At 40.0% G+C, this 21,897-nt stretch overlaps 1 protein-coding gene across 3 annotated transcripts in view; it reads left to right on the top strand.

The window, feature by feature from the left end:
- SYCP1 (synaptonemal complex protein 1) overlaps positions 1-21,897 on the top strand; it is a 433,751-nt gene that overhangs the window by 398,089 nt on the left and 13,765 nt on the right. For 2 of the 3 annotated variants that reach the window (XM_075850715.1, XM_075850716.1), the window contains exons 28-30: positions 14,090-14,125; positions 14,233-14,406; positions 18,490-18,621. In XM_075850715.1, the coding sequence (XP_075706830.1) occupies positions 14,090-14,125; positions 14,233-14,406; positions 18,490-18,621 (342 nt within the window). Of the gene's footprint in view, positions 1-11,931; positions 12,013-14,089; positions 14,126-14,232; positions 14,407-18,489; positions 18,622-21,897 lie in introns of those variants that run through there. The other variant, XM_075850717.1, reaches the window with a different exon arrangement.

Here is a 21,897-nt window from a genome sequence, read left to right as displayed (position 1 = left end):
ACGCTGTTTCAGTGATTCCACATGTTAGCAAGTAGCCGCTGGTTTAAGTCCCCTAGGGGAACTAATAAATGTGTAAAAAAAAAAAAAAGATTTTAGATGAATTTTCAGGATACATTTTTCCCCAAGCACAATGTAAAAAATAAAATAATTTGGTATCGCTGCATCCGTAAAAGTCTGATCTATTACACTATACCATTATTTAACTCGCACGGTGAGTTTAAAAATTTAAAACATTAAAATAGCTTTTTGGTCACCTTAGTGCTTAAAATATGAAATAAAGAAAAAAGTGATCAAAAAAATAATATGTACTAAAAAATGGTGCCAATAAAACGACAAAAAACTACTAAAAAATAAGCCCTCACACCGCTCAATCGATGACAAAAATATAAAAAAATGTTGGCTCTCAGATTGTGGTGCCCCGTTCTAGAGATAGGTGTGGGTCCCAGAGGTGGGACCCGCATCTATCTGACAATATCCTGTGGAAAATATAATATACGGATTCGTGGTTGCAGTTTTATGTGCACGCTCCCTGCCGGCACTCTCCAGCGGCCTTTGGTTTCCTGCTCAGGTTAGTCTTCGAGTCTGCGTTGCACCTCCTATCCAACGCCAAACTGAACCGATCTCTTTCGTCTGTCTTTCTGCCTTCAGGTGTAGAATTAGTATTTCTACATTCCCTGCTCTCCTGACTTCTTGACCTTTTGGAAACTGATCTTGGCTGGTCTCTCGTTAACCCCATGTTTGCTGATTTTGGATTATCTGTTCCCGGACGGTTTTGACCTTTGCTATTCCTGATATCCGCTTGCCTTCTTATTTGGACTTTCTGTTTAACCCCTGGCAAAAATGATAAAACTGCTACGGCTGCTCCCCTTCCCTGCGCTGAGAGCCCATGCAGTGTGGCTCCATTATGTCTTCTCAGGAACGGAGACTTATTCGAAAACGCAAGGGGCTTTGTTTCTATTGTGGGGACACTGGTCATACACTCAAGAACTGTTCCAAACGTCCAGAACGATCAGCTCCAGAAAAACTGCAGAGCCTAGATGGTCCCCGGGAATGGCATCTGGGCAGTCAGGTTTTTCCCACATTTTTTAAAAAAAAGTCCTTTTGGCTGTTGGTTTGTGTTTTGATAATGTTTGTGTTTCTGGCTTCTGTAGATTGTGGTTCTGCAGCAAATTTCTTAGATATTCAGGTTGCTAAAAAATGTGTTATCCCTCTTGTTCAGTTGAGTACCCCAGTCAAAGCTTCTGCTATTGATAATTCTCTTCTCGCTCAGGGGTCAGTCAAGTTCTCTACTCCGCCTGTTACATTGAAAGTGGGTACTATGCATACTCAACAGATCTTTCTTTATTTTAGAAAATTTTCCCTCCGAAATAATATTGGGTATCCCATGGTTACTGAAACATAATCCTGTTATTGATTGGGTGAAAGCAGATTTGATTAAGTGGAATTTTAAATGTTATGATTCTTGCATATCTTTGTCTACTACTAATATCTCTTGCAACGCAGAATTATTGCCTGAATTTATTCAAGATTTTGAGGATGTCTTTTCTGAAGTTGGTTCTGAATCACTCCCTCCTCACAGGCCGTACAACTGTCCTATCATACTTCTCTCCTAATACTAAGCTGCCCAAGAGGCGGATGTATAATCTTTCTGCTCCGGAAAGATAGGCCATGAAAGATTATATTAACCCCTTCAGGACCCAGCCTGTTTTGGCCTTCAGGACCCAGACGATTTTTTAAAATCTGACATGTGTTACTTTATGTGGTAATAACGTTGGAATGCTTTTACCTATCCAAGCGATTCCGAGATTGTTTTCTCATGACATGTTGTACTTTATGTTAGTGAAAAAATGTTGTCGATAATTTTGGTATTTATTTCTGAAAAACACCACAATTTAGAAAAAATTTGCACAAATTTGCATTTTTCTAAATTTAATCGTATCTGGTTGTAAAACAGATAGTAATACCACACAAAATAGTTACTACTTAACATTTCCGATATGTCTACTTTATGTTTGCACCGTTTTTTGAACATCCTTTTATTTTTCTAGGACGTTACAAGGCTTAGAACTTTAGCAGCAATTTCTCATATTTTCAAGAAAATTTCAAAAGGCCATTTTTTTCAGGGACCAGTTCAGTTCTGAGGTGGCTTTGATGGCCTTATATATTAGGAAATCCCCAGAAATCACCCCATTTTGAAAACTGTACCCCTCAAGGTATTCGAATCAGCATTCACAAAGTGTTTTAACACTTTAGGCGTTTCACAGGAATTAAAGCTAAGTAGAGGTGAAATTTACACATTTTATTTTTTTTGCCGAACTTCATTTCCAATAAAAAAAAAAATTGTAACACAGAAGGTTTTACCAGAGAAATGCAACTCAATATTTATTCCCCGGATTGTGCAGTTTTTAGAAATATCCCACATGTGGCCCTAGTGCGATAATGGACTGAAGCACCGGCCTCAGAAGCAAAGGAGCACCCAGTGGATTTTGGGCCTCCTTTTTTTTTAGAATATATTTTAGGCACCTTGTCAGGTTTGAAGAGGACATGTGGTGCCAAAACAGGGGAAACACCCCAAAATTGACCCCATTTTGGAAACTACACCCCTCAAGGAATTTATCTAGGGGTACATTAGCATTTTGACCTCACAGGTTTTTCGCTAAATTTATTAGAATTAGTCTGTAAATATGAAAATCTACTTTTTTTCTGAAAAAACATAGAAATTTTTAATATTTACAAGAAATAATAAAGAAATTAAACCCCAACATATGTAAAGCAATGTCTCCCGATTAAGGCAATATCCCATATGTGGTAATAAACTGCTGATTGGACCCACAGCAAGGCTCAGAAGGGAAGAAGCACCATTTGGATTTTGGAGTACGGATTTTGCTGGATTGGTTTTTGGTGCCATGTCGCGTTTGCAAAGCCCTGGAGAGACAAAAACAGGGGAAACCCTCCAAAAGGGACCCCATTTTGGAAACTATACCTATCAAGGAATTTATCTAGGGGTATAGTTATCATTTTAACCACACAGGTTTTTCGCTAAATATATTGGAATTAGTTTGTAAAAATTAAAATCTACTTTTTTTCTGAAAAATATTTACGAGGAATAATGAAGAAAATCACCCTAACATATGTAAATCAATGTCTCCTGATTACAGAAATTTATTAGAATTAGGCGGAGAAAATTAATATCACAATTTTTTTCCACTAAAATGTTGAATTTTCTCATTTTCACAAGGGATAAAGGAGAAATAAACAACCAATTTTTGTAAAGCTATTTCTCCCGGGTATGGAAATACCCCACATGTGGTCATACATTTTTCAGGACCGATCCATTTTTTTGCTTTCTTATTTTCGATTTTCACTCCACACCTTCCAAGAGCCATAACTTTTTTCTTTTTCCGTCAGTAGAGTGATGTGAGGGCTTATTTCTTACGGGAGGAATTGTAGTTTCTATTGATACCATTTAAAGTACCATAAAAAGTACTGGGAAACTGAAAAAAAAATAGGAATATATAGTAATATAGGAAAAAAATCTGATTCCATTTTTGGTGGTTTTCGTTTTTCCAGCTTTCGCCGTGCAGTAAAAACTTAAACTACAGCGATTTTGGCGATTTAAATTATTTAAGTTTTTTACGGTGTTCACCGTGCGAGTTAAATAATGGTATATTGTAATAGTTCGGCCTTTTACGGACATAGCGATACCAATTTTGTTTATTTTTTTACATGACTTTAGAAGAAAAATGGGAAAAGTTTTTTTTTTTTAACTTTAAACTTTTTTCTTTCTCACTACTAATAACTTTAATTCTTCTACACATTTTATTAGTCCCCTTAGGGGACTTGTACCATCGATCATTAGATTGCGGGTACAATATGCTGCAATACTAATGTATTGTAGTATATTGTTATTTTTACAGACTCCTGTAACAGAGCGATTGCTGTACCTGTCCATTAGTCCTGGGTGTCAGCTGTAATACACAGCTGACACCCACAGCGTATGGAGCGGGCTCAGCACGTGAGCCCGCTCCATACATCAACCCCGCACCATGACGTGCTATTAAGTCATAGTGCGCAAACGGGTTAATGCACAGCAGATGGTGTGAATATTGCAATTTTCCACTGATATTCCATTTTAGTGCATAATATGTTGTGCCCAGTTTGTGCCACTGAAGACAAATGCCTCCTAAAACGTTAAGTGTGTTCTCCTGGGTATGGTGATGCCATATATGTGGGCGCAAACAGGTGTTTGGCCACGCTGCAGGGCTCAGAAGGGAGGGACGCCATTTTGCTTTTGGAGCACAGATTTTGCTTGATAGTTTTTCTGTTTTGGGTTTCGCTGATATTTCAGTTTATAATGTGGGGGCATATGTATTCTGTGCGGAGAACATCAGGGCATAATAAGAGGGTATAATAATGCGGTAAATAAATAATAATTCATAGATGTGTGGCCGGTGTCGCACTGATAAATAGTGCCGGATGTTACCCGCTTTTAGAAATCACTGCACATTTTCCATTGCCATATTCTGAGAGCCAGAACTTCTTTATTTTTTCACCACTGGAGCTGCGTGAGGGCTTATTTGTTGCGGGACAATCTGTACTTTTCATTGGTACCATTTTGGGTACATGCGATTTTTTTGAACACTTTTTATTAGATTTTTTTGCAATCCGGGTGACCAAAAACAAGCAATTCTGACAATGTTTTTTAGTTTATTTTTTGCGGCGTTCACCGTGCACTATAAATGACGATTTTACTTTATTCTGCGGGTCGATACGATTACGGCGATACCAGATGTATATAGGTTTTTTGATGTTTTGCAGCGTTTGCGCAATAAAATCACTTTTTTATCAAATAATTTATTTTCTGTGTCACCATATTCTGAGAGCCGTAACTTTTTTATTTTTCAGTCAAAAAAGCTGTGTAAGGGCTTGTTTTTTGCGGGACGGGTTGTAGTTCTTATCGGTACTATTTTTGGGACTTTTTGATCACTTTTTATTCTCTATTTTGGGAGGGGTAGAGACCAAAAAATAGCGATTCTGGTGTAGTTTTTTATTGATTTTATTTTGGGGTGTTCATCGTGCGGGAAAAATAACATTACAGTTTTATAGTTGGGGTCGTTACGAACGCGGTGATATCAGATATGTGTACTTTTTTAACGTGTTAATTTTTTTCCTATAATGAAAGACTTATTATAGGAAAAAAATGCAGTGTTTGTTTATATAATTTCTAACTTTTATTTTTACACTTTTTGAAAACATTTTTATTATTTTTTTTACTTTTTTCACTTGTCCCACTAGGGGACACTTAGACTTGCAGCTCTGATCGCTGCTGGAATACATTACACCACACACGTAGTGTAATGCATTCCAACTGTCATTGTGACGTGACAGTCACACTGACAGGAAGCCTCGGAGGACCGGCAGAGACTGCTTCCGTACATGGCAACCCGGAGGTCATTGTCTGACCTCCGATTGCCGTGACAAGCGTCGGCAGCCCCCACGGTGCTTCAAACCCCTTAAATGCGGCGACAGCAATCTGTCGCCGCATTTATGGGGTTAATTGCCGAAATCAGCGGCGATGGTCCGCTGACCGGCAAGGCTGGAGTGTCAGCTGTCGGGGACAGCTGACCTCCCGGTTCCCGGATACTGTTCGTTAGGACAGTGTGCGCCGGGAACTACTCCGCAACTGTTCGTCCTGATGCGGGAACTAACCCCTCTGCAGGACGTACTATTACGGAGCAGGGCAGGAAGAGGTTAAAGACATTCTTCATAAGGGTCATATTTGTCCGTCTACTTCTCCGGTGTGAGCAGGTTATTTCTTTGTTTTAAAAAAAGATGGTGGCTTACTTTTTAGATTACTGTTAAGAATCAATATCCTCTTCCACTCATTCCGGACATGTTTTATCAGATCTCAGGAGCCAAGTGGTTTTCTAAACTAGATTTACGCGGGGCCTACAATTTTTGGTTCGTATCAGCAAAGGGGATGAGTGGAAGACAGCATTTAATTCTCCAGATGGTCATTATGAGTATTTGGTCATGCCTTTTGGTTTAAGTAATACTCCTGCAGTTTTTCAAAACCTGGTTAATGATATTTTCAGAAATTTTATTGAACATTTTGTGGTGGTGTACCTAGACTATATTCTTGTGTTTTCTTCCTCTCATGTCCAACATTTAAGGTCTGTCCTTCAAGTACTGAGGGAAAATTGTCTTTACGTGAAGTTTGAATAATTTATTTTCGCAGTTCAGTAAATTAATTTCATGTGCTGTCTCCTAATGATTTTCGTATGGACTTCGCTAAGGTTCAAGAAATTCTTGATTGGGTTCAACCCATTTCATTAAAGGCTCTGCAGAAGTTCTTGGGTTTTTCAAATTATTACCGAAAATTAATTTATAATTTTTCCTCCATTGCCAAACCTTTGACAGATCTTACTAAAGTGGGTTCTGAACTTTTAAATTGGAAACCTACTGCCGTTTCCTCCTTTAAAACCATAAAACAATGTTTTATGAAAGCAGCTGTACTTGTTCAACCTGACCTTTCTAGTCCCTTTATTGTTGAAGTTGATGCCTCAGGAATAGGTATGGGGGCTGTGTTGTCTCAAGGGTCTTCTGTATTGACTAACTTGCATCCTTGTGCTTTTTTCTCTCTCAAATTTTCTTCCACTGAAAGAAATTATGATATAGGTAATCGCGAGCTTCTTGCTATTAAGTTGGCGTTTGAAGAGTGGCACCACTTTCTAGAGGGAGCCTAACATCAAATTACTGTACTGACTGACCTGACTTTTTTTTTGACTATTTTTTGGCCAAAAGACTCAATCCTAAACAATCTAGGTGGGCCTTGTTCTTTACCAAATTTGACTTCATTGTAACTCACAGACCCGGGTCTAAAAATATCAGGGCTGACGCATTGTCTCGAAGCTTCTGTTCCTTACAGGTCCCCAACATGCATCCTGAACATATTTTATCTAAGGGAATTGTGGTTTCTGCAATATCATTAGATCTTTCAATTGAAATTAAAGAATGTCAGCAACTCGCTCCGCAAACCATTCCTTCTGGGAAGTTGTTTGTACCTCCCCAGTTCAGATTTTGTTTGCTTATTGAGTTACATGATTGTGTTCTGTGTAGCCATCCAGGGATAACTCATATTAAAAGTTTGGTGTCACGGCTCTATTGGCGGCCATCCTTATCTCGTGATGTGAGTTCCTATATCTCTGCTTGCTATGACTGCACTCGCGCTAAGACTCCTCAAACTCGTCCTGTGGGGAACTACTGCCATTGCCTGTTCTGCAGAGACCTTGGTCTGATCTGTCCATGGATTTTGTTTACTGATTTACCTCGCCTGCATGGTATTCCGGAAAATATTGTCTCTGATAGAGGTGTACAATTTGTGGCTAGCTTCTGGAGAGCCTTCTGTAGGAAACTTGGGGTACAATTATCGTTCTCTTCTGCATTCCACCCTGAGAGTAATGGTCAAACCGAACATTTTAATCAAACCTTGGAACAGTATCTTAGGTGTTATATTGCTGATAACCAGGCTGAGTGGGTCTCATATCTTCCTTTAGCAGAATTTGCGATAAATAATCGCCGCCATGTTTCTCTTGATACCTCGCCGTTTTTCTGTAATTAAGGTTTTCATCCTCGTTTTGGTTAATTTTCTGCCTCTTTTAGTGATAACCCTGAAGTGGAAGTTGAATGAAATAACCTGTGCACAGTTTGGGCTCAGGTTCAATCTGAAGAACTCCCAAGTTATTCAAAAGAAAAATGCTAACAAAAGAAATACTGTAGCTCCTGTGTTCAGTGAAGGGCCAAAAGGTGTGGCTCTCTACTAAAAATCTGCGACTGAAAGTGCCTTCTCTCAAGCTTTTTCCTAGATTTATTGGACAATATGAAATAATTAACCCTGTGTCTTTTCGTCTGGCTCTTCCTCCATGTTTTAGGATTTATGATGTATTTCACAAATCGCTCCTAAAAATTTTTTTCCACCATCTAATCCATTCAGGAAACCACCTCCTCCAGTTCAGGTTGGGGGAGATGGGGAGTTTGAGGTTCAGAGAATTTTGAATTCTAGAAGGGTCAGGGGTATTTTAAAGGCTTTGGTGCACTGGAAGGGGTATGGGCCAGAAGGGCGAACTTGGGTCCCTGCCCATCCAGTACATTCCAGTCGTTTGGTTAAAGTTTTTAATTTAAAGTTTCCTTTGAAACCTAGTCCGAGGTGTAAGAGTCCGGTGGCCCCTCGTAGAAGGGGGATACTGTCAGGAAAATGCCTGTTCCCTTAAGGTTACCATGACTATGGTTCTGGCTTCTGGGCATGTCTGTTTTACCCTAAGCCTATCTCTTTTGTCTGTCTTTCTGCCTTCAGGTGTAGAATTAGGATTTCTACCCAGCCTCCTCAACCTGTTTGTGCTTGTGAATTTTCCTGTCTTCTGGTGTCTGTACAAGCTTCCTACATTCCCTGCACCCTGACTTCTTGTCCTTTTGGAAACTGATCTTGGCTTGTCTCTCGTTAACCCCATGTTGCTGATTTTGGATTATCTGTTCCCGGACGGTTTTGACCTTTGCTATTCCTGATATCCACTTTCCTTCTGATTTAGACTTTCTGTTTAACCCCTGGCCGTCTGGTTTCCTGATCAGGTTAGTCTGCATTGCATCTTCTATCCAACGCTGACCTCTGCTAAGACAACCTGGGTCCTAAACAGGAAAGTCCATCCCACCTTGTGGTCGGCTGTGGTAAACACCTTAGGGTCGCCTTAGACACCGTCGATCAGAGTTGTGACGGATTCGGTTGCTGTTTTAGGTGCACCCTCTCTCCCGGCACTCTCTAGCAGCCTTTGGGAAATTACTCAAATTTCAATTCCATAACAGATGTGCTCAATGGGAGACAGGTCCGGAGACGCTGCAGGCCATGGTAGCACATTTAGGCCACGCAGGCTGCTCACAGTAGCACGAACAACTTGCGGCCTGGTGTTGTCCTGTTAAAAAAATGGCTTCTGAAACACTTTGGAGAAATGGCCATATCACTGGTTCCACGACCAAATCAATGTAACGCCGAGCTTTTAGTGTACGTGAAATGAAGACTAGAGGGGTCTGGCTACCATACATTATGCCACCCCACACCATAATCCCGGGTCACTGGCCACTACTACCTGGACATGTTAGAGGAATGGCTTATAACACCGAAAGAGGAAGATCTGCCAAATGCAGTCTATCAGAATTTGGATGTTCGCTGATAGCTGAATGAAACTCTACCGGAACATTGGATCGGCCACGCCGGAATCAATGACTCACTAATGCTGCGCTGGCCTCCACATTCGCCAGATCTAACATCATGCGACTTCTTTCTGTGGGGCTGCATCAAAGACTCAATGTATCTGCACCCCCCCCCAGGTACAGGATCTGAATGACCTGAGACAACGTGAAGAAGGCTAAGAGTTCAGAGCTGCTTCATAAACTTGTTTAGCAAACAAACTTTTCTATGTTCGCCATGATTGGACAATCATGGTGATCATCAGCTCATCATCTACCCAGAGACTGAGCTTATTGGCTCAGTGATCTCTGGGCAGAAACCAGGAACCGCGGGAGAAGGAGGGGGGATAGTGCCGGGGGACAGAAAAGTACAGCACTACTTCAATGTGTGCAACGCTGTACTTCTAAGTCCCCTAACAGTGATCAAACACATGGTTGTTTGATGAAACTAAGGGGGAGAGGTGCGGGCATTTGTAGAGAGCCGGCAGACAGAATAGTGTAGCGCTGCTCACACTGAAGCAGCACTGTACACATTAAACCACGTTCCATGCTGCCAACGTTTATATACGTGACAACTGCACAGGGCATCGGCAGTTGGAATGTATATAGCCATATGGTTGTCGTGAAGGTGTTAACTAAATATACTGCAGATTTACTGGTATAAGTAGGATATGCCTGCATGTAGGTTTTATCTAAAATAGTTGTTACACTGCAATCATCAGAAAAATGTCACCATTTAAGTTATAATTAAATTATTCAGAGTGTTCTAAAAGAAAAAAAACGTTTTTTCAACATAGAAGGACCAGAAGATACTACTGTTTATGACAATCAGGATTTGTTAGGATTGCCTGTAAAACACAGAGCAGCTACCAGGGTTTTAAATCTTGAGAGGGCCTTAAAGAGGCTCTGTCACCAGATTTTGCAACCCCTATCTGCTATTGCAGCAGATAGGCGCTGCAATGTAGATTACAGTAACGTTTTTATTTTAAAAAAACGAGCATTTTTGGCCAAGTTATGACCATTTTTGTAGTTATGCAAATGAGGCTTGCAAAAGTCCAAGTGGGTGTGTTTAAAAGTACAAGTCCAAGTGGGTGTGTATTATGTGCGTACATCGGGGCGTTTTTAATACTTTCACTAGCTGGGCGCTCTGATGAGAAGTAACATCCTCTTCTCTTCAGAACGCCCAGCTTGTGGCAGTGCAGATCTGTGACGTCACTCACAGGTCCTGCATCGTGACGGCCACATCGGCACCAGAGGCTACAGCTGATTCTGCAGCAGCATCAGCGTTTGCAGGTAAGTCGATCTTACCTGCAAACGCTGATGCTGCTGCAGAATCAGCTGTAGCCTCTGGTGCCGATGTGGCCGTCACGATGCAGGACCTGTGAGTGACGTCACAGGTCTGCACTGTCAGAAGCTGGGCGTTCTGAAGAGAAGAGGATGTTACTTCTCTTCACAGCGCCCAGCTAGTACAAGTATTAAAAACGCCCCGATGTACGCACATAATACACACCCACTTGGACTTGTACTTTTAAACACACCCACTTGGACTTTTGCAAGCCTCATTTGCATAACTACAAAAATGGTCATAACTTGGCCAAAAATGCTCGTTTTTTTAAAATAAAAACGTTACTGTAATCTACATTGCAGCGCCGATCTGCTGCAATAGCAGATAGGGGTTGCAAAATCTGGTGACAGAGCCTCTTTAAAGATAAAACTTTATTGTACATATTGTATGAATATAATCTATTGATCATTAAATTGATGACTATAAACACAATGGTAATAAATTGATCTCTCATCACCATAAGTGAGACGAGAAAGTGTAATTTAGTGGGTTGTATATGGAAACTACTGCCAATGGGTATAACCACATCAAGTAAGGGTAAGCTCATAGATCCACAGTACTGAGTTGGTATTAATTACTTAATGTGTGTGCCGGAATACTTGCCGTCACTTTGATTTAATATCGCTGTCCAGACATACCACCTCTGCGGCTACTCGTCCGTGACTGTGGCTTATCCCGTACTCCCTTTCCCTGTGGAGTTGCCAATACGCAGCAGTTACAACTCTGCTGTGTCGTGCCTGCTCACACAGGATTGCATGCATATGTTACACATTGTATCACATTGAGGCAAATGTTTCCCCACCGCTGGGCTTTATTTACAGCCCGTTGGGGGAACCTTTAGTTTCAAGTGTTTTCTGTCTGTTTCCTCACCTACACTGAGGGAGACAGTCATTTATAATTCTTTAATTCTATAGTCTCTGGACCACGGTAGGGACTATTACAGTTTCTCCACAATTACACAACAGTGGAGGCCAGATATATTCATCTTCAATAATCCGGAGCATTTTCAATCCAGACATAATTTGTCATAGTGTGCCAATTCAGGGGACTTTGGCGCAACGTCATTTTCCTCTAACATTGTTTTTAATATCAATTCAATAATAATGTATTTTTTATTTTTTACATTTAATAAAACACACTACTTTTCCTACTCCCCGATCCTTTATTCATATATCGTTAATTGGTGGTGTACACCTAGTGTGAATTGCTCCAACATTATATATAAAATTGTACGAGGGTAATACCTATCAAAATATATCACTATTTCCCTGTTGGCCCATGGTAAACATTCCAAACTTGTCTCAGAAAAGGTCTGTTCTACTGATACCCATCTTTTATTCTTGTGACAGCACCAGTCTATCACCCTATTCAAGTGTATTGCCTGATAAACAGACACGCTGTATACAAGTCTAAGGAGAAGGGAGGGGTGAGCAGGGGAAGGAAGCAGGAGCAGATTCAGAAACACACAGGCGTCATGGTAAGATTTCTATGTCACCACAGTGCTGGATTCTCAGTTACACTTCTCAATACTGCTGTATAATTTTCTTAATTCTGCTGCTCCATCTATATATGTGATAGATACGGATTGGAGAGCAGGATTCTGCTTTTCTGTGTGTGCAGTGTATAGAAGACATGACAGCCGTTAGGCTCACCCACTAGCTCAGAGACAACTGAGAAATAGAGAGAGCCTTCAGAGGAGAAAACTCCTAAAAAATGTCATATACAAGTCATATCATGGCCTTAAATAGTGTTATTCCTCATTTACACACATATGACCGCTTATTCTGAAAAATCACCTGAAAAGTTAGGTACACTTTAAATAATCCTTGTCAAGAGATAATCAAAACCTCGCCTTTCTTTTGTAATTCTGGTTTTCATCCCTGATTTTAGTTTTGGTTTTTTTCCTCGTCTGATGTTGGAAAAACATATACATTAGACTTATATCAGGATTTCAGCAGGATCGTCCGACCATCAAATCTACATGGGCGACTCCCAGCAGCAGATGTCAGGGGAGAGAAGAATGAAGCAGTTAGACTTCAACATGCCTAATTATTTTGTTCTCAGGGGGAGATAAGCCACCACTGAGAATGCATATGTTTAGGGGAATCTGAGGGAACAGCTGTCGGCTGACCGAGCGTTGGGTCGACAGCTATCTGATGTGTATAGCCAGCCTTAAAATCAGAATGGTCGGAAGTGCAGCGGAATTTTAATCAGACTGTTAGGAGACAAAATATAACGGTGGGTAGAAAGCGATCTTCTCGTTCTTTGTTTGTAGCGGGGGGTGAAGTATTTTGTGCCTTATGAGATTATAGATGTATCCAACTGTTTCTTGTCTTTCATTGCCACCTTCCTTGAAAATTTCTAACATGTTCCCTAAATCCCTCTTAAAACCTTACCGCACTCCAATTTAACCTACCAAGCCAACACAGCCTGTTATTGTAGAGGGCCATCAAGAATTTGGGGTTTATCAAATTGTTAACTCCATGAGAATTAGTGGCTCCCTTCACTATTTGGTGCATTGGAAAGGTTATGGGCCTGAGGAGAGATCCTGGCTTCCTGACAGTTCTGTTCATGCTGACAGTTTAAAAAAAAAGTTAAATTCTATAAATCCAAACCTAACGGTTCGGTGGCCCTTCCCAAAAGGGGGGTGCTGTAACAAACTTACCTTGCAGCACTCCTGCATTGTCCTCCTCTGCTAACTGCTGCCGCCAGGAGAGTCACAGAGGGACTGCTGGGCGCACCTGCATGGCTGTCTGATCAATATTAAACTTGGGATCGTTTTGTAAATCAGGGGGCACTTTAAACTTCTTTGTGTTCTAACTTCAATAACAGTTAATAGTTATACTATCCTGGTTCCTGTGCCATATTATATGGTGAAATGTATGTTCTGCTTGTTTGACTATTAGTCAGACTGTCTGACTATTCTTCTGCTCTCTGTTTTTGTATTTGTTGTTCTCTTCCTTGAATTTGACCCTAGGCCCATCACTGACCCTGCATCTACCTCATGCTCTGTCTTTGCCCCTTAGACTTTAAGTTGTAAACTGGGAGCCATGTGTGGTGATCTGAATTTTCACACAGTTTGCTCACAGAGGAAGGAAAGACCAATGGAGCAATAATAATAAAATAGTACAGAATGAATTCACGTAGTAAGTTAATATGGGGATGTGGCAGTATGTTTCTGATCACATTATTGTCTAACACTTTTTTGCCAGTGAAAATTGCGCAAACTTTACCGGACATGTGCCAAATTCACCAAATTGTTTCAGGCTTGCATATAATAAAAATACACTTTTGCAGGGCACAATCAAGGGGCGAATATAGCCTAAACTATGTGAGACTTGTAGCTTGCGGCTCTGCTACAAGGAGTCATGAGGCGAAAGTCTGTGTAGCTCTAACTTTAGTAAACATCAAAGTTTTATCATTATTTATTTATCCTGTTGTTTTATGTGCACATGTATAATTTAATGTTTTTCTTCAACCATTTAATTCATATTTTTATTCTTGAAGGAGAAAATGAACTTTAAATCAAGAATGCAGCACAAGGTAAACTACATTTTATGAAATTGAAAATTATCATTAGGCAAAGCCTATATATAGTACATACTGTAGATCCTAAGTACATGCAGTGTATTTGGTTGTTTCTTTTCTAGGAAGCTCAGACTGTGTTTATGGAAACTCCAAAGCAATCTACTAAAATTGGGGATATGCAGCATTCATCATCTTTCTCAATGAAAACACCGCTGAAGGAGAAAGGAAGAAAGTCAGATAATAAAAATGCATTTCCATTGAACACATCTAACATCAGCAAGAGTGTTATTCCAAAGGTATAAATGCATTATTGCGGTTTATGCCCCACAGTTCCTATTTCCTGATTTCTTGTATAGCGCCAATATATTCTGCCTCACTGTACAGAGTTTGTCACCAGTCATATCAGTCTCTGTCCCTAATGGGCCTGACAATTAAATTTTTCTATCCCATACGCACACAAAGGCCAATTTGACGTTAACCCAATTAAACTATCAGTATGTTTTTTGGGAATGAGGGAGGAAAGCAACGAACTCAGTGGAAACCCACACAAACACAATGTAGAACATACATACTCCATACAAATGTTGTCCTTTGTTAAATTTGTACTCTGGACCCCAGTGCTTCAAGGCATCAATGTTTATCAATGAGCCGCAGTGCTGCCTACCTATGGTTTGCAACAGTATTCTGTAAACGATTATTCTATTTTAAACTGTAATTTTAAGGTTGCTAGATATTTTTCAATTTTTTTATACATTGCTTAGTTTAAATACCCAAAAAATCAGGACCATGTAAAATTCTCTGGATGCAAAGTCGCCTGGAGAGACTCCACTATTATCAATATATAAAATAGAACGTCAAAGTACTGCAGTATTCATGTAGAAATACTAATTTTATTGGTTACCCATTTGCAACCTTTCATCTGGGGTTCAGCCTTTTTCAACCAATACAGCCAGAACGTTGCACATGAGTGACTAATAAACAAATATTTCTACATGGATGCTATTGTCATTTGAGCAGTTACGTACCACTCATAGACTATAAACATCTGGGCGTTCCGCACTTAACTCTGCAAGGACGTTTCAGAATGTAATTTAAATTTAGCCTGCTTGCTGCTCCCCCTGCTCAGTGGAGCTCCGTTATACAGCGGTCTCTAGACAGCTGATATTACAGAGCTTGACCCAGAGACCAATCGGCGTGTTCTCCGGGCATGTGATCGTTGTGACAGCTTGTCACAACTATCACAATAATTCCCCCATTGGTGCTTACCTGCCGGCTGCATGGAGCTCCGTGATAGTTATCTCTATACAGCTGATATCACTGAGCTTTACCCGTAGACAAATCAGTGTGGTGTCTGGGCATGTGGTTGTTGTGACAGCCTGTCACAATGATCACAAAAGTTTATTAGTAAATAAGAAACTTTTCTATTGGTTTTATCTTCTCCCTCTCCTGGCAGGCTGTCAGAGAGGAAGAAGAATAAGTAATGTTATGTAAAACAAACACACACCGTCTTTCGTTTTTTTTCCAATAAATATATTTTTCTATCTATCTATATCTATCTAATATATATTGATATATAGTATAGTTTTAGCCTGGGGCTACACGGCGACTTTGGCCACGACAGGTTTCACGGCCAAAGATCGCCATGTCCCCTACATTTAGATAGACTTATAAAGATATTATAATTATCACAATCTATGTCTATCTAAGTGCAGATTTTTTTTATGTCGTACAAATTAAAGATTATTATTATTATTACTATCATGTATCTATTATAGAGTATGTTATGTCCCGTAGCCCTACATTGCAAATAATAAAAGTCAATGTGGTCATGTCATGACGCGCAAGTTGCTGTGACATGATAGTTGCAAGAAATCTAAACTGTCATGTCGCAGTTACTTGCAGGTCACATCGTGACCACATAGAGTTTCATTACTTGCGATATAGACTACAGGACATAGTAATCTTTGGCCATGCAACTTATGTCGCAGCCAAAGTTTCCAGATAGAGTTGTCTTGAGGCCAAAAAGATCATATATTTGAGACTCCCTTGACAAGGGGTCATGGCTTAGCAGGAAAGGGGCTTGAATTTTGGACTAAAAGGAGCCAACTAAGGGATGGTATAAAGTCAGACAGAATTGTCTAAAGGTGCGCCAGATTTATCATCCAGCATGAGCTACTGTGATACATTTGGCGCATCTATATTTCAATAATCATCCAAAACAAACAGTGTGGCCCAAACTCCAACACAATAATGCAATCTAAAGCTCCTTAAGAGCATAATGGCCACAAAAAAGAAATGCTTGTACGCTTAAAATATATATTTTATTAAATTCATTAAAAGTACAAAAATTGAGAACACAGATGGATACAAAGAGCCGAGTCTCACTAGAAAGACTCTAGAAACCATACAAATTCATATGGATGTGAATACACACAGATCATGAGCACTGTCCATACCATAAGTAACACCATTGACTTAATCTCCGTATTAGAAGAAAAAACATTGAGATCAATGGTGATTCAAACGGAAGCCAAGGTTTCCATTTGCTGTTCCGTTGAGGGGTTAACCCGATGGAAACCTCAGCCGGAACCCCTCAATGCAAAGGCAACGCTGATGTCAACATAGCCAAAGCTGTCTATATTTAAGACAGTATTAGTAAATATGCCTCATTCTTTGGTTAATTTGCTGTCCAAAACTCCACGATATGCAGCAAGTCTGCAGTGTGATAACGCTTGAGTTGTGGCAGTCTATAACTCACCGTTGCTTGGATTTCATTCATAATTCAATGATAAGGTTTAACATTGCCCCATATATAAATTATGAATCTTAGGAATCAAGGATTTTAACATTTTTGTGTAAGTAGTGAGCTTTTTATTGTGAATATTTTCCTAAATAATGTCGTTTTTTAATTTAATTTTATTTGCTTTAATGCACTCTAGATTTGTTTGGTGTTAAGCATTTTTTTCCCTAGTAAATGTGTGCCTTAATTTTATCAAATCTGTCACCACATTATAAGTGCCCTATCTCCTACATAAGGAAATCGGCGCTATAATGTAGGTCACAGCAGTGCTTTTTATTTAGAAAAACGATCTATTTTTACCACTTTATGAGCGATTTTTAGCTTTATGCTAATGAGTTTCTTAATGCCCAAGTAGGCGTGTTTTTACTTTGGTCGGCGTCATACACTCCTCTGTACAACGCCCACTTAGTCTAATCAGCGTAATACACTTCTCTCCGTTCATTTATACAGCAATAGCAATATAGTTATATCGCTATGTGCAGCCACATAAACACACTATAACGTTACTGCAGTGTCCTGACAATGAATATACATTACCTCCAGCCAGGACGTGATGTGTATTCAGAATCCTGCCACTTCTGAATCTTTTCTGTGAGATTACACCAAGGCAAACGTAATCTCGTTTGAAATGACAAGTTACATCGTAATCTCGCGAGATTACGCTTGCCTTGCTGTAAATATCACAGAGACGATACAGAAGTAACAGGATTCTGAATATATATATATATGCAAAAAAATGGAGCTTCCAAAAAATAGCGCTGCTAACATCCAATAGAGGACAATCCAGTAGTTCAAAATAAGACTACATTTATTAGAACAAACATAAAACGGACTACGTGTTTCTACGCCGAACCAGCGTCTTCATCAGGTCAAATACAAATGAGAGAAACAACAGACTGCTTAAATAATAATTAGCAGTGCAATCAGAAGACACACTGTGATGAAAAAACCGCCAAAAACAGTTTGAAACAGGCAGCCTGCTGTGACGTAATGATAATGTGAATGTAAACAACATTCCTGTAGGTCATTTAACATATAGTAGTTGAGGAAAAATGCAAATGAAGAGAACAATACATAGGTAAATAAGTTTTAACAGCAATAAGACGTGTAGAAAATAAATATATATATATATATATATATATATATATATATATATATATATATATATATATATATATACACATAAGCGAAGTTACATTCTGAATACACATCACGTCCCGGCTGGAGGTAATGTATATTCATAGTCAGGACACTGCAGTAACGTTATAGTGTGTTTATGTGGCTGCACATAGCGATATAGCTATATGGCTATCTGCAGTGTAAATGAACGGAGAGAATTGTATGGCGCTGATTGGTCACTGATTGGTCAGCGTCATACACTCCTCTGTACAACGCCCACTTGGGCATTAAGAAACTCATTAGTATAAAGCTAAAATCGCTCATAAAGTGGTAAAAATAGATAGTTTTTCTAAATAAAAAGCACTGCTGTCACCTACATTATAGCGCCGATCTCCATATGTAGGAGTTAGGGCACTTATAATGTGGTGACAGAGTCTCTTTAAAAACAATTTACTTTCAGACATTTTCTGTGAAGACTCCTCCAAGGTATGGAAATGTTACTATACATCCACAAGATTCAGCAAAGAAGAAAAGAAAAGTTGCATTAGAATTTGATTTCCACTCTGATAGCTCAGATCCTGCAGACATTCTGGTAAAATGCTATTGTAATCAAAATCGCATAAAGGGGTTGTACAGGATTAGAAATTCATGTGTGCTTTCTTCCAAATACAGTGCCACACCTGTCTACAGGTTGTGTGTGGTATTGCAGTTCAACGCCATTCCCCTAAAATAGAGCTGAGCTGCAATTCCAGAAACAACCCATGGACAGATGTGGCGCTGTTTCTGAAAGAAAGTTGCCCATACAAATTAGATAAAAATCGGCTTAAAGAGGCTCTATAACCAATTTATAAATGCCCTATCCCCTACATAATCTGCTAGGCGCTGTAGTGTAAATAACAACAGTGGTTTTTATTTTTAAAAATTATAATTTTTTAGCAAGTTATGAACAATTTTAGATTTATGCTAATTAGTTTCTTAATAGAAAACTGGGCGTTTTTTAACTTTTGACCAAGAGGGCGTTGTACAGAGGAGTGTATGACGCTGACCAATCAGTGACCAATCAGCGTCATACACTTCTCTTCATTCCAGCCCAGCTTCTTTCACTGCACAGCGTGATCTCGCGCTTATAATCTGGTGACAGAGCCTCTTTAAACTGTGGTTTTCATCCTTTTTGAGACTGATGATTAAATGAAAATGTTATACTGCTACCCAACCGCTGTCTGCCATTGGTCATGTGGAATGATATGTATATGAAATTAGGGGGTATCCTTTTTTGTGGGAAAATCTGTCCCCTGATTGGTTAGTTTCATCTGGCCTGTTGATGGGATCCAAGGTATGATCGATCAACTGCATTGCTGCCTATCTATATCTAATGTGTATGAGCAGCTTTAGATTACATCATCTGTATAAGGCCGGATTCACACGAACGTGTGCGTTTTGCGCGTGCAAAAAACGCGCCGTTTTGTGTGCGCAAAAGGCACTTGACAGCTCCGTGTGTCAGCCTCGTATGATGCGCGGCTGTGTGCTTTTCGCGCAGCCGCCATCATTATGACACTCCGCTTGGATGTTTGTAAACAGAAAAGCACGTGGTGCTTTTCTGTTTTCATTCATCCTTTTCACAGCTGTTGCGCGAATCACGCTCGTCCCACGGAAGTGCTTCCGTGTGGTGCGCGTGATTTTCACGCACCCATTGACTTCAATGGGTGCATGATGCGCGAAATACGCCCAAAGAACGGACATGTCGTGACTTTTTCGCAGCGGACTCACGCTGCGTAAAAATCACGCAACTGTCTGCACTGCCCCATAGACTAATATAGGTCCGTGCGACGCGTGTGAAAATCACGTGCGTTGCACGGACGTATATCCCGTTCGTCTGAATAAGCCCTCATAGTGATGAAGTGGAATTTTCTTCTTTGAACTGACCAGATGCTTAAACTTTGCTACCGGCAAGATATTTTCAATTTAGCAGCAGTATAAAAATACCAACATTGGTGGATACAACTCCCCTTGTATCCCTTCCTGCACAATAACTTGTGCACAGGTCACAGAACATACCTAGAAAACTCTCCCATAGAAGTCGATGGGTCCCCTATTTACAGATTCCTATGGTTCAACTGATTTTAATTAGTAAAAAACTATAGGTAATACATTCCCTTAAAGTTAAGTGAAGACTGGGATGTTACTACTTGACTAGTATGAAAACGGTGTAAAAATAACATAAGAGGGATCGGGAGAAGGAGGAGAGGGCAGGGAAGTCTTGAGCGCAGGTTTGGTTGTTAGGTTACCAAATACAGTCTTTCATAGCTTTAAAGGAACAGTGTCATGGCAAATAATTTTTTTATATGTTAAAGATGTTAGTGCTGTAATAAAAACGTTTATATTCATTTGTGTGTTTGTGTTTTACTGTTTCTTATTTTTACACTTTTTCTTCCCTATGGGGGCTGCCATTTTTTGTTCCATTTCTGTGTGTGTCGATTAACGACACACACAGACATGGAGTACGGCAGCCACAGTCCCATAGGGACTGTGAACGGCTCCCGTCCCATTCACGTCCGTGTACGGCGTCTGTGTGGGAACTGCGCATGCGCCGCTCCCACACAGTCCTATTCGAAATTGGCGCCATCCGGCGCCATTTTCCTGTGGACCGGAAGTCGCGGCCGGACTGTAATATTACTACTTCCGGTCGCGGCTTCCGGACTTGTGCACATGGAACAGCGGCAGCAAAGGGAGCGGACGGGCCGGAGGGAGCCGCGGCGGCAGGAGCAGGTAAGCGATTTCAATGTATGTTAGTGTTTGTGTGTGTTTACTACTGTATGTAAACCTACTACACTGTGGGTTACCTCAAAAAATGGCGACACACAGTGTAGGAGGTTAAACCTTTCAAACCCCTCGTTTATCCCGGCACTAGCCAGGATAAAGGAGGGGGGGATGCTGAGAGCTCACTAGAGCGAGAGCTTTTAACCCAATGTTGCAATGCTGCAATTTTGGGAACTAGCTCCATCTAGTGACCAAAAATGGGTAGTATTATAAATTTGAAAAAATTTATAATATTTCCTGACTCGCGAAAAAAATAAAAAAAATTTGAACAATGTTTAATCACCCACACACTAAATGTTTAAATTTAAAAAAAAAAACATGTTTTTCGGGCGACACCATGCCTTTAAAAATGGCTAACTATGGTTGCTAGTTCCTATCCCAGCTTACAGTAAGCAGAGCACAAACTGCTTTATCTAACTAGCGAGTCTTATAGGCCTGATGGCAAATTTTGCACCCACCTGACAATGCTTTAACCCCCCCCCCCCCTTCCTCGCTTGCTCAGATGCACAGGCGTTACTAGTTTTAACCCCTTAGTGTCTAAGCCTGTTTTGGCCTTCAGGACCAGCCCCATTTTTGCAAATCTGACATGTGTTACTATATGTGGTAATAACTCCAGAATGCTTTTACCTATCCAAGCGATTCTGAGACTGTTTTCTCGTGACATGTTGTACTTTATGATACTGAAAAAATTTCGTCGTTAAATTCAATATTTATTTGTAAGAAACGCCAAGATTTAGAGAAAATTAGCAAAAATTAGCATTTTTCTAAATTTTAATGCATTTACTTGTAAAACAGATAGTAATACCACACAAAATACTTACTAGTTTATATTTCCCATATGTCTACTTTATGTTTGCGTCGTTTTTTGAACATTCTTTTATTTTTCTAGGACGTTACAAGGCTTAGAACTTTAGCAGCAATTTCTCATATTTTTAAGAAAATTTCAAAAGGCTATTTTTTCAGGGACCAGTTCAGTTCTGAAATGGCTTTGAGGGCCTTATATATTAGAAAGTCCCCAGAAGTCACCCCATTTTGAAAACTGCACCCATCA

The sequence above is a fragment of the Rhinoderma darwinii genome, chromosome 2, assembly GCF_050947455.1.
Source record: "Rhinoderma darwinii isolate aRhiDar2 chromosome 2, aRhiDar2.hap1, whole genome shotgun sequence".
NCBI lineage: Eukaryota > Metazoa > Chordata > Amphibia > Anura > Rhinodermatidae > Rhinoderma > Rhinoderma darwinii.
The sequence above is the reverse complement of the archived record's forward strand: the minus strand, read 5'-3'. Positions and strand labels throughout refer to the sequence as shown.